Source organism: Labrus bergylta, chromosome 16 (genome assembly GCF_963930695.1).
Source record: "Labrus bergylta chromosome 16, fLabBer1.1, whole genome shotgun sequence".
In the NCBI taxonomy this organism is placed as follows: Eukaryota; Metazoa; Chordata; class Actinopteri; order Labriformes; family Labridae; genus Labrus; species Labrus bergylta.
Genome location: NC_089210.1, coordinates 26647829 through 26671691, shown reverse-complemented (window position 1 = coordinate 26671691; position 23863 = coordinate 26647829). Strand labels below are relative to the sequence as shown.

The 23863-nt window shown below is 36.5% G+C and overlaps 2 protein-coding genes across 8 annotated transcripts in view; one reads left to right on the top strand and one right to left on the bottom strand.

Moving 5' to 3' along the window:
• The first annotated feature begins 569 nt into the window (after positions 1-569).
• On the top strand, positions 570-14299 carry rrn3 (RRN3 homolog, RNA polymerase I transcription factor). Its single transcript, XM_020644218.3, has 17 exons — positions 570-1498; positions 1667-1723; positions 1815-1904; positions 2452-2581; positions 2798-2857; positions 3415-3478; positions 4432-4501; positions 4781-4879; positions 5317-5409; positions 8772-8895; positions 9180-9310; positions 9767-9897; positions 10119-10306; positions 10558-10666; positions 11337-11489; positions 11875-11959; positions 13073-14299. The coding sequence occupies exons 1-17, from the start codon at positions 1403-1405 to the stop codon at positions 13211-13213; spliced, it is 1821 nt and encodes a 606-aa protein (XP_020499874.1). The 5' UTR covers positions 570-1402; the 3' UTR covers positions 13214-14299.
• A 436-nt stretch (positions 14300-14735) lies between these two features.
• The window catches only part of si:dkeyp-72e1.9 (syntaxin-binding protein 4), a 61876-nt gene continuing 52748 nt past the window's right edge, over positions 14736-23863 (bottom strand). For 5 of the 7 annotated variants that reach the window (XM_065964386.1, XM_065964383.1, XM_029279415.2 and 2 more), the window contains 9 exons: positions 23227-23323; positions 20715-20842; positions 20444-20536; positions 19520-19585; positions 19210-19407; positions 17486-17602; positions 16301-16350; positions 16082-16212; positions 14736-15364 (listed from right to left, as the gene is read on the bottom strand). In XM_065964386.1, coding sequence (XP_065820458.1) covers positions 15276-15364; positions 16082-16212; positions 16301-16350; positions 17486-17602; positions 19210-19407; positions 19520-19585; positions 20444-20536; positions 20715-20842; positions 23227-23323 — 969 coding nt within the window. In that variant the 3' untranslated portion in view covers positions 14736-15275. Of the gene's footprint in view, positions 15782-16081; positions 16213-16300; positions 16351-17485; positions 17603-19209; positions 19408-19519; positions 19586-20443; positions 20537-20714; positions 20843-23226; positions 23324-23863 lie in introns of all 7 variants that reach the window. The other 2 variants (XM_065964384.1, XM_065964385.1) reach the window with 2 other exon arrangements.

The window sequence follows — 23863 nt, the reverse complement described above, 5'->3', positions numbered from 1 at the left end:
TCTTCTTTTATTTTGAAAAAACTAAGGAACTTCTGGTAGATCCCAGGTTTGCGACATTAACCACGGAAAAAAGAAACACATTAGGGTTAAAAAAAACCTCAAATTTAAACAGCTCTAAGGAACGGTCAAAAAGTTAAATGTTTGATGTGATAAAGTCGATATTTCTTGTGACTCGTCAGCTGAGCTGTCTAAAGTAAAATGAGAAATTTAAAGATGCATTGATTTCCTAGCCTATAGGCTAGGCTATGTATATATATATATATATATATACATATATATATATATATATACACACACACACACACACACACACACACACACACACACACACACACACTTGTTTTTGTTTTGTTTAATGTAATAAATAAACTACACAGTATGCTGTGAAAAAAGGTGCTGGTGCCTTTAATTCCTTTGTCCCACCTAACTTGCCTCAGCGATTAACCTTTGGAACCAGTCGCTTTATTACAGTGCTATTTCCTTTGACTGTGGCTGTGCCCAACTTCATCACTATCAGCCTACAGCACTTCTTTTCATTACAAAGTCCAGGCAACACATGTTAAATAAGGAATAACAACGTTTGTATAGGTAGGGGGATCAAAATATTTGCAGAAGATCAAAATTTGGGTTAAATAATAAACTGTTCAATGATAAGTCAGTTTAAATAAAATAACTACCTGGTACCTGGTACATACTAAATATTCTAATATTAATATGGTAGTTTGATTAATATGGTAGTTTGATCTCTAAATGAGGCAGAGAGGGAATACTGCATTCAACACACCTCGTTTGAATCCCAAGTAAGAAATTGTGATTTGTTTAGTTAACAGATATTGCATAACACAATGGTTAATTTTAGCTATCAGTTTTGTTTTTGCGGTGGGGGTGGGTCCGCCATCCGACGTTCATATACTAGCATTAAGTATTAGGCTAGGGCCTACAACATTGAAGGCGCTCTTTATACAGCCTATGGTGTAATTGGGCAGAAAACGGCTCGCCCCGAGTTCGGAAGTAGGATTAGTTCCAAAAAAGGGGGCTTAAGTGAATTATAGACCACATACACTGAACCTTGCATGTGCGTCGAAAGCCAACCGGAACGCAATAAAATATCAGGTATATGGGAAGACTTAAAGTGTGGTACCGGTATCTCGTATGCACTTCCGTGAAAACAAAACCTTCCCTTTAACAAAAACGATCGCACACATGTCTATGAGCTACGGACTAGTCGGATATTCCTTTAAGAAACGTTTTCATCAGTTAACAGAACTCTTTACCATACCGTCAGCGTTAACCATTTGACTGCAAATTGACCACACCGAACACAAATAAGAGCTTGAACTGAACGTGAGCGTAAAATATAGCATTTAAAAACAAGCGCTAACTTCCACAAGAAGTGTGGAGTATGGAGACAGATGATCGGGACTTTTTGAACACCCCTCCTGTTAAGACTGTAAGGTTTGGAGGGAGTGTTGCGGAAACTCTAGCTAAACAAAAACAGGTACGTTCCAGTTCCCACTTTGTTAAAGTTATCGAAGCACTACACACTGCAGTACAACTATTAAAACGACATTTCTTTCTGCGTTTAGTTTAACTAGATAACAAGAGACATTAAATTGGTGGCAGCGCATTGCAACATAATCATTACTATTCATCTTATTGTTTCAAGGGAGACAAAATTGACTATGAGCTGCTAAAACACCAGCTAGCGGATCCCGAGATTAAGGTAGGCTACAGTGAAGCATCAGTGTGTCCGAAGGTAACCTGAAATCTGTATGTCACATGTTTGTTCTTCAATGAGCTTTCTCCTCTGACAGGATGCTCAAATCATCAACTGGCTACAAGAGTTTCGTAGTTGTGTGACCCAGCTAACCAAAGAACATGAACAGCTCATCTACACAATTTTGGTGAGGTTGAAAAGACAACAGGAAGAATATTGTAGCTCTTCATAGTTAACTGCTTATTGTGAACTAAGAATGGTAGGGACCTGTACCAAGCTGAGGGGATAATTTTTTTATTGTAACAATTAATCATACATTTGCTAGTCAATGGAAAACGCTAAACGTTTTCTAGTACCAAATGTTGGAGTTTTTTGTACATGATCGTGCATTTGATGTCTTCAGGTTTTGGACTGTTTGTTGGCAAAAACAAGAATTTTCACACATTGCCCTTGGTTCTGGGAAGTTGTTATTTTTCTTTAGAAATGTTTGTTATGCTTTATTTATATTGATATCATAAACTTACAAAACGCATACACAATAAGTTTATAGGATAGAGCGAAAGATGATAGACTGTGCAATATTTTGAAAGATTAACAGTCACTTCATCTTTGTGAAGCATTGTAAGAAAAGTAAATTACCAACATGATTATTTTCAGTATTTCAGTATCTTCCTAAATATTTTAAGTAAATAATAGGCCTATGTTAGAAAACTGAAACACTTTTTTGTTTTTAGAGGCTTCCTTGGGTAGGCCGTAGCCAGGCTGTAGTGGAGGAGTACATGGCCTTCTTAAGTAACCTGGTTTCGGCACAGACTGTATACCTGTGTGCCTGTCTCAAAATGGTGATCTCCCACTTTATACCAAGTAGGTTCCCCTTGACTGCTGGCATGATAAACTTATATACTAAAAATGTGAATTTATCAAAGTAATATTGACTATCTTAACATAAATAGTTTGTTGACTGTATTTATTTATTTTATGTTAAATATATGGTGTGATTTTAAATAAAAACATTTTTTTTATCGTATCCCAACATTAGTGATGCAAAGAAAATAATATGGTGCGTGCGTTTGTTTCCAGAGCGAGTGACAATCTGTGAAGGAGGCATTGATATCTCTGATTCAGATGATGAAGATGAAAGTAGGTGTCATTCCTCTAATTCCTTTTTTTTTTTTAAAGCAAGTCACAGAAAGGCCAAAGAGAGTGAGGGATGTTATGCAGCAAAGGGCCTGGGTTGTTTTAATGATCAGAACTATGAGATGTTCTATATCTGATCAGGGCTTTTGTCATTGTTTTTTGCCGCTTGCTGCAATTAGGGGAGGTCAAGAGGTACAGTAAGTGTGAAGGCGAAGAAGGGCCAGTGTGAGATATCAGTTTACCTTTTTAGCTGGCTGTGGTAGAGTCGGTTGTCTCTCAATCGGAAGGTCGAGGGTTCAATCCCCAACTCCTGCAGACACATTTCCGGGAGCAACCCCAAGTTGCTCCCGTTGCTTTTCAGCGGTTTATGAATGGGATTAGTTACCATACTGATGGATACTTGATTTAGCAGCTTCTGCCATCAGTGTGTGAACGGGTAGGTTTGAATAGTCAGACTGGAAAAGGGCTATACAAGCTCAAGTCCATTGAACATTTACCATTCTGATTCTATATGTAAGAATACAAATGAATTAACTCAACTGCACCTTTGATGTTTTAAGACCTCCCAAGAAACTTCGATCAGTGTCACCAGGCGTTGCAGCTAATCATCAGATTCGTGCCATCGTAAGTCCCTGCCATTTTTTGCCTTCTTGTCTTGGTTTTTATTATTTTCAGCCATCAAAAGTTAAGATTGGATTTCACACTTCATTAGGTGAAAAAAATATCAATTTCATTAAATTTAACAAATGTGATAAAATTGTGTAGATCAAAAAAATATTTTCTTGAACAAGGATGCGTTTTCTATTTTAATACATTAAATTGTTAAATAATAATGCATAATTTAATAACTCTGTATCTGCTATATGCATGCTGGCCTGTTCCATATGCAGGTGCAAATGAGGCTGGTTTATAGACGTTTGCCAACTGCAAAAGGCATTTTGGGGGGGATGGGTAGTGGTTAAGGTTTTTTTCCCATGACATAAATTGTAAAATCTTATTTCTAGAAATATTGTTTGAAAAAAAGAAAGCATGCCTTTAAATTATAGTAGACTGCAATGCTGGACTGCTGCTGTCTTTGTATAGCATCACTACACAAACCAAAAGCAGATACATAGCATCTTTGATTCTTTTTGTATTTCCCTACTTTCTATTTTACTGACTTTAAATATTTCCCAAATTCCAAAATCCAAATGTAGTACAATCAGCCAAGCTATCTATTAAGTAAGCGGTTATAATAAATATACTAGTAATTAGAAACCAATTATATGGAGATATTATGGAGACTCATGATAACTTTGACAGGTCTAGTTAATAGAATAGAGTAGAATAGAATTACTTTATTGATCCCAGACTGGGAAATTGTGGGAAATAACGAACCCAATGTGGTCTAAAGGAATTGTCTTTCTTTAAGGATAACCTTAGAAATATACATTGTTACAAAGCTGGACAAGAGACAAGGAGGAAAAGAACTTAGAACTTCTACAAAGATGTACTAACATTTGTTATAATCCTGTCTTGAACTTTTATTTTATTATCAAAAAATCCAGTTGCATTGTACCAATTTCTATCTTTTTCAGCACAAGTCTCTTTCTGATGCCCATTTTACAAGACAACTTTCCTTTTATACAGAAATCATCCAGAACGCTGGTAAGAAACAACTGAATTATGCTTCAACTTATACAGAACAGCTCAACTTGACTTGAGAGTTGTTATTGTTGCACCACTTGATATTTGATAGGTGACCTGGGTATATTATAGATACAGCAGCTCTGTATTTTTTTTTTTTTTAATTGTGTGTAGTGAACAATCATCCAGAATTCTATCAAACATCTGTTAGAAATACTTGGGCCTGGAAAACAAATGAAATATTAATTTTCGATGACACAGTCACATTTTTTCTTTTGATTGTTTTTTTTGTCTCCACAGGAGTGTTATGTCCACAACCTCTTGAGGGTTACCATTTATATACCATCAATTAGACGAGAAGTACTGGAAGTGATCATTGGCAAAATGCTTAAACTAGATGTAAGTGTTTGAGCTCACATTATTCCAATCAGACTCAACACATGACGACTGAATTTAAAAGGATGAAAAAAAACAGTGTTTTAGATTTAGATTTGAAATGAACAGGAACCCCGTTGAAAGTTGCTCTTTGCAATTATTTAGATCCATGTTGGTTTGTGGTGATATTGTCCCAGAACTTGATTTACTTTATTTTTTATTGGTAGCAAAGTAAGAAGCATTTACCAGATTGAAAATGTTTCCTGTTAATCCTGTCTAAATTTGAATTATTGTTTTTTAATCCAAGTAGTTACTGCACATTGGTTTTATATGTCATTTCATTGTTAAGAAAAGTCATATACTGTCTCAGAGTAACATTAGTAAATAATTCACAATATAATTCACTGGAAAATAGTGCAGTTTGTGTGTATCTTACTGTCTGTAACTGTTGTATGTTTTAGGTGAGTGCATCCAGGTCAGACATTGATGAAGCAGAAGAAAATGCAGTGCAGCAGCAGGCAGAGGGACTGACTGAGGAAGGACTATTTGACATGGTAAGAACTTGAAATGGTTTGCTGATTTATCTGGGTTTGGGTTCATTTTTAAATTTGTAAAACTCAGTTATAAAGGGCTAGAATCTTTCAGAATTTAGATTTATCACATGAAGATTAAGGGCTGGCAAGAGCTCCCAAACACATTACATTATTATGCATGTTAATTATTTATTTTTTAACAAATGATACAGTATGTAGTATGTACACATTTTAAGATTTTGCTAATGACTCATGAATATATGGTGTAAAAAATAATTTCACATTGTGCTCCTTGGATGAAAATGAGTCATTGTCTCTCTTATGTTCATTATGAAAGACATCAATATTTTTTTTAAATATCGAAGTTGATAGACATCAATAAATGAAAAGGTCTAGGTTTGAATTGTTTATAGATCTTCACAAATCAAATCTTTTAAATTGTATTAAGAACATTCAAACATTCAGTCAGCAAACGCAATCAGTGACCTGTAGTCATTTCTGTGCAAATCATTTTCTGATATATTTAAAAATTCAATCCAATTTCATTAATGCTTTTGACAACATTACTAAAACTAGAAGAAGTGTAATTTCCTTTTAGAATTGTATCATCAGTGCTTTATCATCTGTGAAAAGTGTGAAGAATGTAATGTCAGAGAACCTCAGGATTTGCACGTTTATGTCATAGCCTCATCCTGCATAACTGTAAAGGGAATCATGTCTCCACTGTGGTTCAGTTGGAATGTCCATCAATTCGTGAATACAAAGAAGGGTCATGGCCAATTGTATTTGGTAATAGTGCAGTAATTTATACATGTTGTATAATTTTGAGTGTTAATTAGGCAATGTCAAGTGAAAGCTTTTAAAGACAATTAAAATTCCACAAGGTGTTACAAGCTTAACTAACTCATCTGTTAAATTTAGTTACATGAAACTTGGTAAAAAAAGTACTTAATAGGCGGTCCATAATATATTTTAACATGGTACTAACTGCCCCATCATAAGGCTTACCCTCCATATGAAATGATCCGTCTCTTAAATGTGATATTCAATTTTAACTCAAACATACTGTGGTTGTTACTTCTTATAACCGACTATTTTATGACCTACTATTTCTATACATTTGAATGTCCATACTATTGTTTATGTTAACTGTTAAAAGGAGGTAGGATTAGTCTTTTAATTGGATTTATTTTCTTCTTGAGATTTCCCTAGGTTTTCTTTAGACAATATTGTTGCCAATGCTATGGCAGAAGGGAAATTCTCTTCCCGGTGCAAGGAATTAACCATTCTTAGGTCAAATCTGTCTTTTTTTTGGAGACAATACATTTGTTGCCAGAGAGTTTGTTTTAGTTTGAAATGGGTTATTAATAAATGATAAATAATTAGCCAGGGTTACCAGCTTGAGTTGCATCTCTGGGAAGTATCAAGTAGATAGCTTGACAAAAAAAACAATCAAAAATCAAGAAAAAGCTGGGTTTTTTTAAGTTAATGTAGTTGTGCTCTTCCCTATAATATTGAATGTAAATTTGTAAGGGTTTTTAAGTATTTTTAAGTACCAAATTTATGGAAAAACAAAATTGTCTTTTATCCAAAAATCTACTTCTCAATAAAAAAGCATCCTATATAATGGAATTTGGAACCATAAAAAATGCATATGTATATTCCAGCCCACTGTAATCTCTTATAAAGATGGCACTCCTCTTCATAAAGTTGAGTATTTTAAATATCTTGGTGTTGGGCATGATCCAGATCTCCTTTTCACATCACTTATTATGTCCTATGTAAATTATGTAAATTTTCAGTGTTTTATCAAAATGTGTTGCTTTTTGTTGTCTACATTGACAAAAATGTTTTTTTTTCCTGTCGTTTATAATCTGTTGTCAAGGTCATGAGGTCACTTTTTCCTAAATAAAACATTGTAATATCACTTAGTAAATTCAAAACAAAATCGGCAAAATTGTGCAGATCTGCTTCAACTTAACTCTTAACAGAAAGAAATCTATTTTTTTAAAGTTAAATCTGTTTACTAACCACACTTATCAATGGATGAAGCTGACATTTAAGATGCTTTGTAACAACTCTATATACTCTACAATTATTTCACAAAAATACTTTAAAGTAAAGCACCCATATGTTCTTTCAAAAAGTCCAACTAAATTATTTAAAACTAAATTGTTTTCTGTAGAAATCGATAACACGTACCTGTCAAACGATAAACAATTCAGACACTTTTCTCTCCCTTCCCAATGCTCTGTCATTACAAATATATTTTGTAGATTCTTGTTTAAAGAATAGCTCTCTTGCTTAAGAATACATTTTTAAATTGCACTAAAAAAAGAAAACAACCTTCACTGTTCATGGCTTTGCCCTAAAAGAATCAACTAATCCCTAAAGCAAAAAACTGTGACGAATAAATGTATCAAAGAAAGGAAGAATACATCAGAACTGGTTATTGAAAGATTTCCCCTTGTGTTCGTCAGGATGAAATGGAGTTGGTGAAAATAATATGCATGAAATGCTAGTTGAATTTGAATGTTTAAAAGGAGCTGAAATCTTCAAATAATGAACTATCCAAAACAATCTTAAGTGCAAACATTCAAAGACGTTGAGTGGCAGCTTTACAACTGTTGTTAAGCTGGAATTACTTGCTTCTTTAAATGAATATAGCTTATATCCAGTTTGACAATTTTGTAGCTGTAAATGATAAATTGCATGGTAGTAAATTACAGAGACTTTTGAAAGTCTTCAAAGTGCCTAACAATCTAAAAATAATTGTATTTGTATTCGTCTACAACAAAGTTAATAATTATTAGCTAACAGTAAAAACAAAGAATTTTGGAAAGATGTGTTGTCATTTTTATTACAGTCTTATTAAACCATTAATCTGCCTAATACAAAGTAATTTCACACTGCCTAATGCAAAGTATTAGTCAGATTAAAGGGGTTGCAAATGGAAGTCCTCACCTGTACATTTTATTTCGAAGACTTGGTTAAAGGTTAGGCAATGTTTAGGCAGGTAGTGGATATCCGGGTAATTGATTAAGGATACTTAGACAGAGGCATCCCATTCCCTCTGCAGATCCCTGTAACAACTTTGATTTAGCAAATTGAGATACAAGAATGAAGTTGGACTAGAGAGTTGAATTCTGCAACTGGACTTTTATCAGCTTTTATATGGAGACATGGGTTAAAAGAAATTAAGGAAAAGAAATCACGCAGTAGGCAATGGGATTTCTGATCACATTTAGACCAGTATGCTTACCTATATGTATTCTTTATAGAGTCTAGGATCTGGAAGTCTCCAGGATCCGAATATAAATCATTATAATATCACCTGAAATTATGAATTGTTTAAGGTCTTTTTTTTCCTGTTTGTCTGCCAGGATGAGGATGTGTCGGAAGATCCCCCCTCGAGGACAGCTGTGATGGCCCATCCAGTAGCTGAGAGGCTGGACAGTCTTATGGCAGTTCTGTTGGCTTATATCAAAGACATCTGCAATGTCAATGGTAGCTGAATAACTGCTGTTACAATAAGAAACAGAGCTGAGCTTACATTTCTAAAACAGGTCTGAAGGTCTCTTAAAAGAAAGGGAGGATAAGATTGAGTAAAATATTAGAAATAGTATTATATATATATAAAGAATATTATATTATAATAATATTATTGAACCAAACAATAAATAGGGTGGACTTTGTGTGCTTAACAGCTTTTGCAATCTGAATCTGGTATATATGTTATATACAATGTATAATATGTTATCATGGTCTCTCCTTTGTGTTTTCTTTCTCAGGCTCTTTGGTTGTGGAAAGTACTAAGGAGCTGTACAAAGATTTGTTGAGTGTGTTTGACAAGGTCATTCTGCCAACACATGCTTCCTGTCATGTCCAGTACACACTATTTTACCTGTGCAGCTTCAGACTGGTGAGTACTTCTTACTCTGTGCTTCAGTGTTTGTCTAATTAAAATGGAATGTAACATTTTAGTGTTTCCATCAGTAGTCACACTTATGATCAGTTTCTTGGAGGTAGGTCGGGCAACAGACATAAATAAGATGGTTAACTCAATAGAGCATTTCAAGAGCCAGACTTTTTTTAGAAGTTGGGGGAGACCAAAGAGAGCTAAGAGACAAAACTCCAATTTCATTTTAATGTTGAACGTGTGAATTGATACTATTCGCTGAACAATGTGATATGAACAACTTTATATGGTGCTGATATAAAAGTTGCTCTGTTTTGAGAAACTATCATTAGCTTAAAGGGAAAAATTGATAGTTTATGATTTTGGTTCCATGAGTGTTCTTCTATACTTTGATGAATGTACACCATATAAGAACAGAGTTTCTGGAGTTCCATATTTCTTGCATTTTCTGTTATACAGGCCTTGGCCGAGGCATTCTTGGATCATCTTTGGAAAATCTTGCAGAGCCCGTCTCAGCCTGCTGTCCTCCGCCAGGCTGCTGTTGGATACATGGGGAGCTTCTTGGCTCGAGCCAAGTTTATTCCTGTGCTGTAAGTGTTGTTTTTAATTTTCCTGCCCACTGGCCAGATCATAACTAAATTGCTGGTTTTAATTTAATTAACTCTGCAGGATAGATCATTTTGAATATTGTATTTACAGACTGCAAGTGTCAAATCATACTTATTCTGACCACAGAGCCAAAATAGTACTTTTTTTGGGACCATGTTTGTCATGCTGTTACTCCAATTCACTGTTCTTCTCCCTCCTTCAGAACTGTGAAGGCATGTCTGGACCTGCTACTCTCCTGGATCCATCAATACATTGACAGCCAGGACAGCAATGGAAAACAGGCCTGCTGTGATATTGGTCTGCATGGGCCCTTCTACACCGCCTGTCAGGCCGTCTTCTATACACTCATCTTTAGACATAGAGCCATTCTGGAGGGAAACATGAAGAAAGGTAAGAAGCTCTGAACAGTACTAACATACACTTATCCCAGCATCACATGCTATTAAAACATTACTCTGTAGAGAGTGGATATGTTTGAATCTTGAATTTTGTGTATACTATTTTCGATATTGTTCCTTTGTTGCTGTTTCCAAATTTCTAAATGTGTATCCAAAACATCTGATGACATGACAGCTGTAATAATAGCATTATAACAATTATAAGCTACTAGAGGCATACTGTCTTTCTTCTGGGTTTGTCAGGTCTGGAGTACTTGCAGAGTCTGAATCTGGAGCGGGTGGTGATGTGTCAGCTGAACCCACTCAAAGTCTGCCTGCCTTCAGTTACTAGCATGTTTGCAGCCATCACAAGGTACACCCCCTGTCTCAAATTTCTTTAGTTCAGTTCAATTATTTAACTCTGTTGTTGAGACATGCTACACACACCTAGGCAGAAATACACACACATGCACAAACATGATACTATGGACATGCACTGATGGAGAGATGTCTGAGTGAAGGGATGCACGCATGAAAGAGTGCCTGAGCAGTTGGGGGTGTTCTGTGCCTTACTCAAGGGCACTTTGGGCTGAGTCCATTTTCAGCAACCCTTTTGGTTTCCACCCCAAGTCCCTACACAAACCCACTAGAGCAGCCCCTTTGACACTGGCTCTAGACATTTGGAAATGGTAAATGGACTTCAGTAGTACTACACCCTGATATGCAATGTTCATTACAACTATTGATGCTGTATCTTTCTTAATTTTTAATAATCCCTCACAAGCTTTAACATTTGCGACCACTGGTTAAGTATGCAATGGTGTTTTAAAAAATAATCATTTTAATGTAAATCCTAAAAAGAAATTGCGACCAGGAGGGTTTTTATACATACCAGACCCTCAAGAGGGAAAGTAATCCATGTGTTTAGTATATGCAAACCTACAAGTGTGATTTTCCGGTTTTATTTACAAAATAATAAGAAATAAATTTGGTCTGCGCCGTCACTAACAATACATGACAGTTGATGTGTTTTTTTCTTTCAGAAAGTACCAGGTGGTGTTCTGCTACACCATCATAGAGAGGAACAACCGTAATGTGCTTCCAGTGGTTCGCAGCTCTGCAGGGGGAGACAGTTTAATGACTAACACCAACCCTCTGGACAGCTTCTTCCCCTTCGACCCCTACCTACTTCAGAGGTACACAGACTAATTCTTCTTGACAAGATAGCAACTCTTTACTTTTCTATGGCTTGTGACTCAATTATCTCTCTGCAATAACACAGTTGCATTTTTGCTGAAACAAAATAGATTGCAGGACTCAGAAGTTGCGGGAAAATCACATTTTTACAAACTACGATTTTTTTTTTCCTGCATTGCATGCCTTGATTAGAGAGAAAGTACAGTGGATAGAGTCAGAAATAAAGGGCGAGAGAGAGAGAGTAGGGAATGACATGCAACCTAACCTAAAGAACAGAATTACTTTCAGAGATGCTAGCAATACTGCACAAGTTAACTGAAACTACATGAACGGAACTCAACAAACACTATCTCAGAAACTTTCTGTGGATGTTTATGTGTACAGGTCTGGTCAGCTGATTGAGCCATTGTACCAGGTCTGGGAGGAACTAGCAGACACGGAGCTGCCTCCCACCCAAACAGGCAATCAGGTAAGATGACAGAAGACTTAGAAATGTTCATGGGGTACTTCAGTAACGTCCTACTGCCATATATTGGGACATTTTTTATATTTTAGGCTGAACGTAACAATTATTTTAATTGTTGATTATTTTCCGTTTATTTTGTGTATGAAATGCCAACTGTGGTCAAAAGTAGCATCCAATTTTCACAAAGCCAAGGGTGACTTTTTTGTGGGGGTTTGGTCTGTTGTTTTTCAACTTCCACCAGTCCATTGCTATGTTTACGAAGCCATTAATATCACTAAGATCACTTATAATCGGTATGACAGCGTGATTAGAATAAAAGTGCTGGTAACACCTCAATCTGAAAAGACTGGCCAAATCCGGCCAGTTTTTAAAGATTTCTTTCTGATCTGGAGGGTGTGTTTATAGAAAATCTATATACTTGTTTTGATCATTTCTTCCTGGTTTGGTTAAAATCATTCTTGCTCTCAACATTTGCACATGTCTAAAAGTCTTCCTACAGACAGAGCGGCAACCTCTGGTGTTGAAAAATTGAGCCAATGCCTAAGTTCAATAAACTGCAGTTCCACAATGTCTACTTGACTCCAATAGCTCAGAAGGGGAGAGGTTACTCTGTGTTGAACCACAAACGCTTGTCTGCTACTGTGTCATTCACTCTGAAAGAGCATCCCCCTTCCCCTTATATTTCATTCTGGATCTTTGGATGGAAACAAACCCTGTCAGCAATTTTATTCAAGTTATTGAGAGCTCTTCTCCACATGAAAACCCCAAAAGGGCAAAGCTCTTTGCTTTAAAACTTAACTGACATGTTTGCTTTTGAATATAGTGAGATAATAAAACTTTCAAACCGGACCTTGAGATGGAGTAAAAAGCAATTTGCAGTGGCCATCTTTTTGGGATAATTTGCCTCTCTTATGGAACTAGAAGACATAGAATGCCCAGGTCGAACATGAAATATAAAATATAAAAAGCCTTTCTGTATCTACACAGGTATATTGTGAGAGCATATAAAGTTAATCATCCAGTCTTGCTTTGGACTCTACATGGATTTAGGACTTCTTTGATGTTCATGTAGTGTTGCTCACCAAACTGATGTTGTGTTTGTTCCTCCAATGTTAGGGCTCAAGGGAGGACGAGGATGACTTCCTGTGTGGGGAGACTCCCAAGACAGAGGGTGTAGTGGGAATGACACCAGGCTCCTACGACTCAAACTTTTGTTGCCCAAGCGGCATGGGTTCACCCCCAATCACCTTCCAATGACCTTAATGCTTAGTCATCTTCTGTCCTATTCAATGGATCCCCGTGGGTTTGACAGAGACTTTCTGCTCTTTGACTCCAGAACCTTTTGAAGAACAGATGTTCTTTTGATATCATCAAGGTCACTCCCAGAGCGAGCAGCCACACATGGGCAGGAATCTGTAATGTGACAGTAATCTTCCCTTCATAATTCAGATTGTCTTTAATCAAAAGAATTGCAGCAAACAGTAGAATAATTCACAAACCAGTCAAATCAGAAGATATTGGACTGATCTCTATTCATATCAGAATACATAACATCAGTGTTAATGAATAAATAATCGATATCTGTATCTGTGAGAGAGCCCCAAATTTCTGTTAATGACTGACAACATATCAAGTATCAAAAATGGAGTTTCTTGAATTTCCACATTAGGCTGGCTTCAAAATTAGTCCAAAGCCAAAAACTACAATATTAAAATACCCAATTTTACAGCCAAAATAAACATGTTATAGCCTGGCTTTCTATTGTTTATTTACCCATTTATGCCATTCAGTGTGTCAGATGTTATAGACCCTGAACTTTAAGCCATTTCTGGGCTTGTTGTGTGGTCTTTTTTGTACTAACTGAGCGACAGGTTAAAGAAAGAAGTCAGTGCTTTTTTTATTTTGTTTTTATTTTGAGCTACCTGGCTTGTTAAGCTTTTTTTATATATTGATTTATTTGTTTTAATTCTGACTTCCATGCCCCCTGTGAAAACACAGTTGATTGCTTTATGAGGCCTCGATATTCTGTTAAGCAATCAAGTGACATTGACATTGGTGAGACTGTGTGTCTTAACCTTGGCAGAAATGTATGCACAGACAGAAGAATTTGGATTTGGACTTATATGAGAGTTATATTTTTGGCAGTAAAATGAGTTCATACAAGACAGACTTGAAAAAATGTCAACATACATCTTATGACATTTGAGTATTTACATTTTCTCCAATCTAATTATTCCTTTACTGTTTAACTGTCTGTTAATGGTTAACATGTTTGTGTTATGTCTTGTCTTATGTCAGAGTTTTATGTTTAAAAGTCAATTATGTTTTGGCTTCTCTCCATCACACCTGTCTTTGTTATTTGTCTTATTACTTCAGAGCGCCAGAGTATTTTTATTTTTTGTACAAATGCTATCAGTTTCTGGCACAGAATTACATTGCATTTGCTCCTGAAACACATGCAATCTTTTCTCCAGTACAGCTAATAGAGTATGTTTGTATAATATTAAATTATTATTTTATTTTTTTACAGCATTTTAACAGAAAACTGTTACAAAATATATCTGTTTTTTCAGAGTGAAGTAGTGTAGACAGTCATCCTGTATACTTAACACAAGTATTTTTTGTCTGCAAAATTACTTCTGTGGAAAACTGAGCTCTTAGACTGCATGCTGACTGATCCAGATATTTGCCCCACAATTTATGAAATTGTCAACCTGTGAAAAATCACTGCTTTAGCAGAAAAATCTAATTTTAGACAACTTGAATAAACCACATCAAATTCAGTCATCAGTCATTTAATAGAAAAATGAAACAGATGTGGCCACATCAAAGATGCAATATTGTAGATATACAGGACGTGTCAGTATTTTGAAAGCATTTGCAGCTGTTGATTTAAATAAAAGGTAACACAAGATAAAGCAGGAGCTACAGCAACTTGTAATTATCTCCTGGATGTAGGACACATCAACATGAACCATGCAGTGAAGTGAAGAGGCAGATGACAAGCACTGCTCCGGCCCAACTATTATTTTGCTTTTAATTTTTAGTGAGGGCACGGGATGAGTTGACAAAATAGGCAAAAGGGACACTTTCTTTTTCCCTGTATTTGCTCAACAGTTCACAACTTCTATGACAGAAGATAAGCAACGTGATGGAGAGACATGGCAGTGTGGTGCTCTGACAAAGGAAGACTCTTTGAACTGATCATGTCTAGATTATCCTTTTCAAGGAAACAAGTCCTCAATTACATACATTAGTTTAGATTCTATATTGCCAGTAAGTTTCATTTTGAGAATTAATGGTTGTCCGTCCTTATGTATCAGGCATGGGATTGATTGATGATCTGTCCAGGGTGTATCTTGCCTCTTCCCAAGTGTCTGCTGGGATTGGTTCCTCTCCTTAATGATCCTGCAAGGGATAAGCAGTTGTAGCTGATGTATGACTGGATGATTTATTGGGTTTCTTAGAGACTTCTGCACATATTTTATCATCAAAAGTTGGAAGTCCTCAGTCCAAAACTTCCCACTGCTGAACCTCCTCAATAGACACAGTTGAATGGTTCAAAGGAAGACTCCCATTTCATGTGTGAGCTAGCTTTGGCATTAAAACATTGGTTGTGTTTTTAAGCACTCAAATCAATTTGTTGAAGTGACATCATTTAGAGAAGGTATTAGATGATGTCTTGTATGTTGACTGAAGTTTTGTCCGCCATGGGTTCAACTTTTTCTTCAGCATCTTCTGCTTGTCCAGGTACTCTCCAGTTCTCTGTTGCTCATACATGGTGAGGGCTGACACCTGGGGCTGATGCTGCCTCAGATGCACTCACTGAAGGTACAAGTCAATCGCAGTGAGACAGAAATAGGTTTTAGTAGATACACAATTAAATCATCATCATGTGACACAAGTTAAACTTAAAAAGAGAAATCTACTTATACTTTCTCAATTTCAAATTCACACCATATAATCCACTTGCTAAGTGAGAAAATCTTGTGTTTCTCTACTCTTACCAGCAAATTGGGCCAAATTCTGAACTTTTATCCTCAATAGAAAAACATGTCTCCAGACTAAAACGAAATGATGTCTCTTTTTTAGCATGTTCAAGTGTATTCCATGTTGCCTATGTACCTTGGGCATCAGCAGTGAGGGTACAAGCTCCCACTACCAGCTCTTTGGCCTCAACAGCCAGTTGGAAGGCAGGATCAGGAAGTGGTGATGGGGTGTCAGGACTGTCAGTGCCTGGGGATGACCTGTTGCTCCTGACAGAACACATGTACAGGATAGTGGTTACAGCAGGACTTGAATTGTAGGTGTAATCTTGAGCTTTAGTATTATACAATCTCTTACCCGCCCTCTCCTCCAAACAAGCTGGGTGTTGTCAGGACTTTGTGGACGTTCTGAAGACAAAATAATGTAGTGTGACTTGTGTGAAAACATCATTTTCATAACAAAACTTAAACAGAACAGATGACACCAACACAATGCAAGAGGCACAAAGAAAGAGAAGGTGCTATAGTGGATTCAGAGATCATTTTTGGTGAGGTCCACTTTTAAAACGAATGCATGCCTGGACTGCTGCAAACCTGACCTAACCAGTGCATTGGACTTGGACTAGACATTATTTTTGTAGAATTCATTTCAATTGTTTATGATAAGAAACATGTAGAATAAACAACGTTCCCAATTTTTCATTTACAGAACTATGTCTTTAAAGAATAAATTAACACTTGATTCAATGGTATATGTAGCTTGATGTCAAATTTACATCTTCCTTAAAGATGTTTTTGTTATCAGTATTTTGGCAAGACAATTCTGTTTCTGAAGTGTGTCGTGGTCTAAATACAGCTGTTGTCAACTCAACCACAAGGGGGCATCCTGGCTCCATAACAGTATAGGAGTGGGTAACAACTGGGAATATTTGGAACTCTAACAAGGTTGCTCCAGATTGTTAAAGAAGACATGATCAATGCCATCAAATGGGATTCAATCTATAGACAGTCCAACAGGCCTTATTAGTAATTCATTACTTTTATCGGACACCACAGGCATCTACTCAATTCACATAATCACAAAACTTTTCTCCAAAAAAAGCAACTGGCATTTGGGCTACAGGCAAGATATATCTTAATTTAGAAACCATACAGGCCCTTTAGAGATCCATAGCCAATTAAGGGATCTCTTTTTTTAATCTTTAATTCTTACAACTTAAAGATAGAAATTACCGTATGTGTGGGTGTGCAGATTTTCAGCAGTGGGTTGCATGATGCTCTAAGTAAGTAAGGGGCAGCAGGAGTGGATGTGTGGGACTAATTCAAAAGACTGCAACTGTATGGCTGATGTTTTGAATAGTTTCATGACAAAAATTGGCACAGAGCCACTAGATACATCATGCATTGATACAGACACAATACTTGATACCTGCATTCTTGGTTTTAGCACAAAAAAATATATCAAAGAATAGGAAAACTAGGTTTGAATCTCTTAAGTCAACATGTAAACCTCATTATTTGAGGTTTTTAGTTAAAGTTCTACCTGAGCAAAGCCGAGCAGTTTTTTGTTGGAGATCTCTAGGTGTTTCCTGCTCAGCTCTGACTTCCTTAGCTGGCAGTCAATGGTTGTCAGCCTCCTGTTCAGCTCCAACACCTCCTCCTGACAAACACATGACACATACCCAAACAACATTTAATGTGTGTGCACTGAAACAGTGCCCTTACATTTTTGTGTAGAAGTAGGTTAACAAGACTGTCAAATAGTGATAATGAAAGAAAATTCAAACCATGGCGAGACTAGTTAAGAGAGGGTGACTTATTGAATATTGAAGTATTAATTATTTAATTTAAAATATTCATTGTAAATTATTTAAATCTGTCTAAAATGACAATATTACTTTCAATAAAATGAAGGTACTTGACAATCAAATATTCTAAAGTGCAATAATAGAATGGACAGGTGTATAAATAAATATTTTGTCATTAGAGAAAAGAAAGGAGGAAATACAGAAAGCATCAAGGAAGTGGGGAATAAATATGAAGGAAACGAAAAGACAGGAAGAATGTTCCAAACGTTCGTTTGATTATTTCTAAATCCTAATCTAGCCATTGGCAGCAATCACATGTCACAATCACTTAATCACAATCACATCTCTTTTTGTTCCTCAAAGGAGAACAATTTCAAACAGAGTCTATCCTTATTTCTACAGTGGGGTCGTGCGTCAGTCAGAGTATTTACCACCTGAGATAAAAAACCACAAGAGCCAAAGGAAACATATATAAAGCCTCTTATTCATCAAAGCATGATGGTGGTGAAAACATAGGCAGAACTCTGTGTCTAGGTCTGGTGGGGGCTGTGGAAGTGCAGCTTAATAAGCTTCACAAGGATCTGGCAGCAAAAGCAGGCACAACACTGACGGTGCTACAGGGCCTCCAGCTCATGACAGAGGATGGCAGGAACACAGATGACAGGAAACATCTTGGCTTAATGCTTTTTAAATCCCACACCAAATCATATGCAGAGGAGAGAGTTCATATTTGGAGTCAATTGTTGGCTGTGAGCCAGAAAAAGAGGCTTTTCACACATCTGCTCTTGTAGATTAACTCTTGTCTGCAGGTGATATCACACCATGCATCACATTTTCAACAAGTTTATGCAGTGCCCTTGAAGGTGAGAGATCAATAGCTGTTCATAATGGTGTATGATATGCATACCTGTTATGAGCACATCTAACCAAATATTGTGATCAATTGTAGAAACTAAGAACTGTGGTTAGTCTTCTTGTTGTTAATCTAACTTTGTTTAGTTGCTTGAAGAGATTGAAAGTACAGTGAACCAGGTAGCATCGAAAGTTAATGTGTCTCACTGGCATCAGATTAACAGTGGACCAGGGCAAATGTTTTTTTTTTAGAAAGTTAGAAAGTTAATAACAAGAAACTGATGAACAAGACACTCATACTGATTTTCACATGGGACAAGATAAAACTAATGTGTGCATTCTTGTAAGTTAAATCCAAACCATGCATTTTTAATCTTCACTGAAGTCTCAGAATCCTTCAATTATCCCAATGATAATCAGGGCAAGTATTCATTTAGCTATTTTATGTATTGTTGGTAGTGTATTTCTTACACTGATCAGATGTTTTGTATGAAAAATCAAAATCCACAAATCACTATCCGCTCAAAAAAATGTTGTAAAAACTACTGAAGAACTAATTCAAAACGTATTCAAAATAGAACACGTTAAATACCTGACTGAGACTTACCTTAGTGGCCTCCAGTCCTTGTGCTTGCCTTTTGCTAGCCAGCTGGTTCTTCAGGTCTCTGATCTCAGCCTCCAGCAGCTGGATGACCTCCTCGTAGTCCTGCTCTGCACTGCTGGGCTGGTGCTGTCCAGCCTCAGCCTCAGCTGCCTGCAGACGACTCTTCAGGTGACTGTTCTCCTCAACAGTCAAACATGCTTTCTGGATGGAGGAACAACTAGGTTCAACACCTTTACTGATAAATAAACACATTTCAGCTCAGCTTAGACACAGTGTTGTAGGTCTCCACACATTGTTTTGACTTGTCTCTCACCTCGGAGGTCTTCAGCAGCTCCTCCTCCAGGGTTTTCTTGCTGTGTTCCATGTCCTTCAGCATCACCTGCCAAGAGAGGCAGCAGATGAAGCATAGTAGGCTTTTACTGGCACAAAAGGCTTAGGACCCTCAGTGGTTCTGAGACCAAACTACTTAACAGAAAAAAAATCAAAAATCAAATCAATTAGATTCATTTTATATGGTTACTATGGACCTGTTGGTTTTGGGTTAGGGTTAGGGTAATGCTTTGGCATTTTTCTTTGTCTCAGTAGCTCCTAATTATGCTTGTGACTAATTTTAGTCTTTAAGTAATTCTCAATATACTTCCATACATTTCCAGTTTTTATACTATTAATATTTATGGCCAACATTTATTTGCCTTCAAAATTTACTTTACTAATAATGTTAATTACTGGTGCCAAAGTAAATTTTTCACACTGAAGTTCCAAATAGTGTACAACATCAATGGGATACACAGGATAATTGCATGGTTTCTGATATCATCAACCTGATAGAATTCTTGCTTTTCACCGATTACACTACTACAATTGTTTAAGAGCTGTACTCTTAAACATAAAGTTACTTCAAACCCAACTTTCCTTTTACTGCTGCATTACTATTTTTAGAACTCAAGTGCTGCATTTTTACAGCCCGAGAAAATGCAATGTATATAATTATGTAAATGTTCAAACAAATACATCTATTTTGCTCGTCTACAGTTTTCTGGTTGTGCATAAGCCTCATATAAACTCAGTTTCTTGCTGCAATCTTCTACTCGCCACTCAGTCTTTGTCTGAGTTAAATGCTCAGATGATCCAAGATAATCTATAAGAAATAAGTGATTACATATCATTGTTTGATATAATATGAAGTCTACCATCCACCAACATCTTGTGTATGAGTGATATTAGTGTTTATGTTCACCTTGAGCTGCTTCATCTGGGTTTGCAGCTGCTTCACTTCTGTCTGAAACTGCTCCATCTCCTCACTGCTGTAACTGCATTCTGATTCATATGTCTAAAGACACACACACACACACACACACACACACACACACACACACACACACACACACACACACACACACACACACACACACACACACACACACACACACACACACACACACACACAAAATACCGTTATTTTTGTTGTTAATCTGTGTTAGAGTGCTTCATGTGAGGGGACTGCTTACAGGAGAGTGGAAGGCTGAAGTGTCCATCAAGCTAGCAGCTTCGTGATAGGAAAACAAGAAGGGACCTGCAGCTAAACCAAGCTCCTCAAGGTTCTCTTGAAAGATGTTCCGGGTGGCATCCATAAAGTCTTAGGGTAGACAGACATGCAAAAAATGAAAAATGGCAGTGTTACTATTAGCAACAAGAACACTGCCACAATGCATCTAAATAGATGAGTCTTTTATTAAGACAAAAGAGATAATTGTCTAAATTCATAATATCCTAAATCAGAGTGATAAATGATAGACAAATATATTATTCTCTCTCCTACTCTAAGTTTCCTTACTCTTTTTGCTTTAAGCAGTTGATGTATTGTATTGTATGTACTGTATTTTGTAATACATACAGCACATATTGCATGCTATAGAAAGAAGCAACCCCTCAAACAATTAATTCATAACATATTACAAGATACAATATTAGAAAATAGTGTCTTGCTTTTTGTACTTGTCATTGGGTTTCATAATGTACACTTTATTAAACATGCTATTTTTATTATGTATATATATTTTAAAAATTAACCTATGACCCATTGATTAGCAGATTGTATTAGTAATACATTATTATTATTTTATTTTAAGTATTTACATGTACAAAGAACATGAGATCATCATGGGTGTTACAGGTAAAATCAAAGTATTCTTTTAGACATACATCATGGTATAATATCATACTATTCAAGGTGCATACACAATCCATTTTTCCCAGCGTTCAATGCATTTCTCCAACTGAAGTCTTAAAACAAAAGTAAGTCTCCCCATACAGTAAATTTCTTGAATGATCCCGCGCCACTGGTCCAGTGTTGGAGGGTCTGGTTGCAACCATTTCCTAGTTATAGCTTTCCTACTACTTGCCAAGAGTATCTTCAATAAGTATTTATCCTTCTGTAGGACTGTTTCCGGTATTTTACCGAGATATAAAGTAACAAAAGAGAAATCTAAATCCACTGTTTGCATTGCTGTTATCTTAGGAGTTATAAAAAATCTCACTACATTCTTCCAGCCGAACTCTCTCAGTGATCTTGAGTTTGCAGTGGTCGCTTGTGTCTCACATATTTCCATCCAGATCTCTTCTGATATTTGTATTTCTGACTCCTTCTCCCATTTTTGTTTAATGGATAACGTAGAATGATTTTTAGAGGCTTGTATACTTCCGTATATTCTTGAGACCAACTTTTTATTGTCATGCATCATGAAATATAGAAATCAAATTGTATTCCTTCTCCTCTTTGACCTGTAATTTTCTCTGACTTGCAGGTATCTATGGAAGTCCTGCTTTTCTAGTCTAAATGTGTCTGAAATTAACTCATAACTCTGAAATTTTCTGTTTGAGGTGAGGGAACAAAAGGACGTGATACCTCTCCTAACCCACTGTTTGAAGCCCCCGTCCAATCTAGCAGGTTCAAATTCTGGATCATATGCAACCCAATTCAAAACCCCAGCCTGTTTCTCCATTCGTAACTTCCTCAAAACCTTAAACCTTAGCTTAAGAGTGAATAAAGTCCATCGATTCAAGCTGTTATAATATCTTTCAGCTTGGCTTTTATTTCCTAGTATAGATTGTATTGGAATTTTTATCTGTGTACTTTCCAAGCTTTTCCATTTGGATTCATAATTTGGAGCGCACCAGTATACTAAGGGTTTCAATTGTGCAGCATAATAATAATCCTGTAAGCATGGTAAAGCTCTTCCTCCCTTCTCTTTTTTCAGCTGCAGTGTCTTGAACTGAACCCTAGGTCTTCTACTGTTCCAAACGAACCTTGAGATCCAGGCATTCCACTCATCAAATTGTTTTTGAGGTACATCACTTTAGGGATGCTTGAGTCTGGGCTTGTAATAAAAAGCAGAACATCATCTGCAAACATACAAGTCTTATGTTCTTCTCCTCTAATCATAATTCCCTTTATCTCAGAGTCCTCTCTAATTGCTTGACCCAAAGGTTCAATAAATAACGCGAATAGGGTCGGACTCAGGGGACAGCCCTGGCGTGTCCCTCTTTCCAAATGAATAGTTTGCGACAGGTGTCCATTGACCCTGATCCTGGCTGTTGGAGAGAAGTAATACATTTAATAAAACCATCTTTGAAGCCAAATCTTGCAAGTACCCTGTATAGGTATTCCCAACCCACCAAGTCAAATGCCTTTTCAGCGTCTAGGCTGACCAAAGTAATACATTATTAAGTAACAAATATAATCCAGTTAATTCAAAACATTTACTAATTTGGTCTTGTTATAAGTATTAAATAAATGGAGCACTGAATACAGAGGCTTAATTTTGGACTTTGACTGTCTACATGTATATAATCAGACACAGCTACCCTATGGTTATGCAATGTGACACCATATACAGGTGACACAACCAGATACTGACATGCCACCGTTGCAAGGAGCCTGTGATCTGACAGGATTTCAAGACAGATATTTCAGCTTGCTGTTGACACAAGTGGAAGTGTGTTTCTGTACTTGTGTCTCACCTCCATAGGCCACAGTGCCTTGTGGGTCTATAGTCAGACTTTGTTTTAACTCCATCCTCTTCTCTTCTGTGACATTCAACCCAAGGAAGGACAAAGCCTGAGAAACAGAGACCAAAAGGTTATCAGAGATATCTTCAGCATGATACCATTGATGCAAGAGGTAAACTTAGTCGTGCCATTAATCTGTAGCCCTCTGCCCTCTGAATCACAGTTAAATACAAAAATATTAGAAATTTTAAGTCTTGATTGAATGTTTCATTACACAATTTCCACATGTAGATGATGACGCTTCTACTGAAAGATGTTGATATACAATGATTAAACAAACAGATCAGAAAATATCAGAAATTTGGATGCTACATTCATGTATGCTGTATTGCTGTATTAAACTGGCAGTTGATAGCCAAATACATAGGATAGGATAGTACTTTATTGATCCCCAGAGGGGAAATTCAGGAAACATACACATGTATTTAGGTGTAAATGTTCTGTTTGGTAAATAACATTACATATTTGCGGGTTTCTGCAGATTAATGCATTCCTAAATTCTTGTTTAAGTCCTTAGTGTCAAAGAGTACCAATGTACATCTGACATCATAAGTTATTAAATCATTCATAATGCTGCATTTAGACAAAT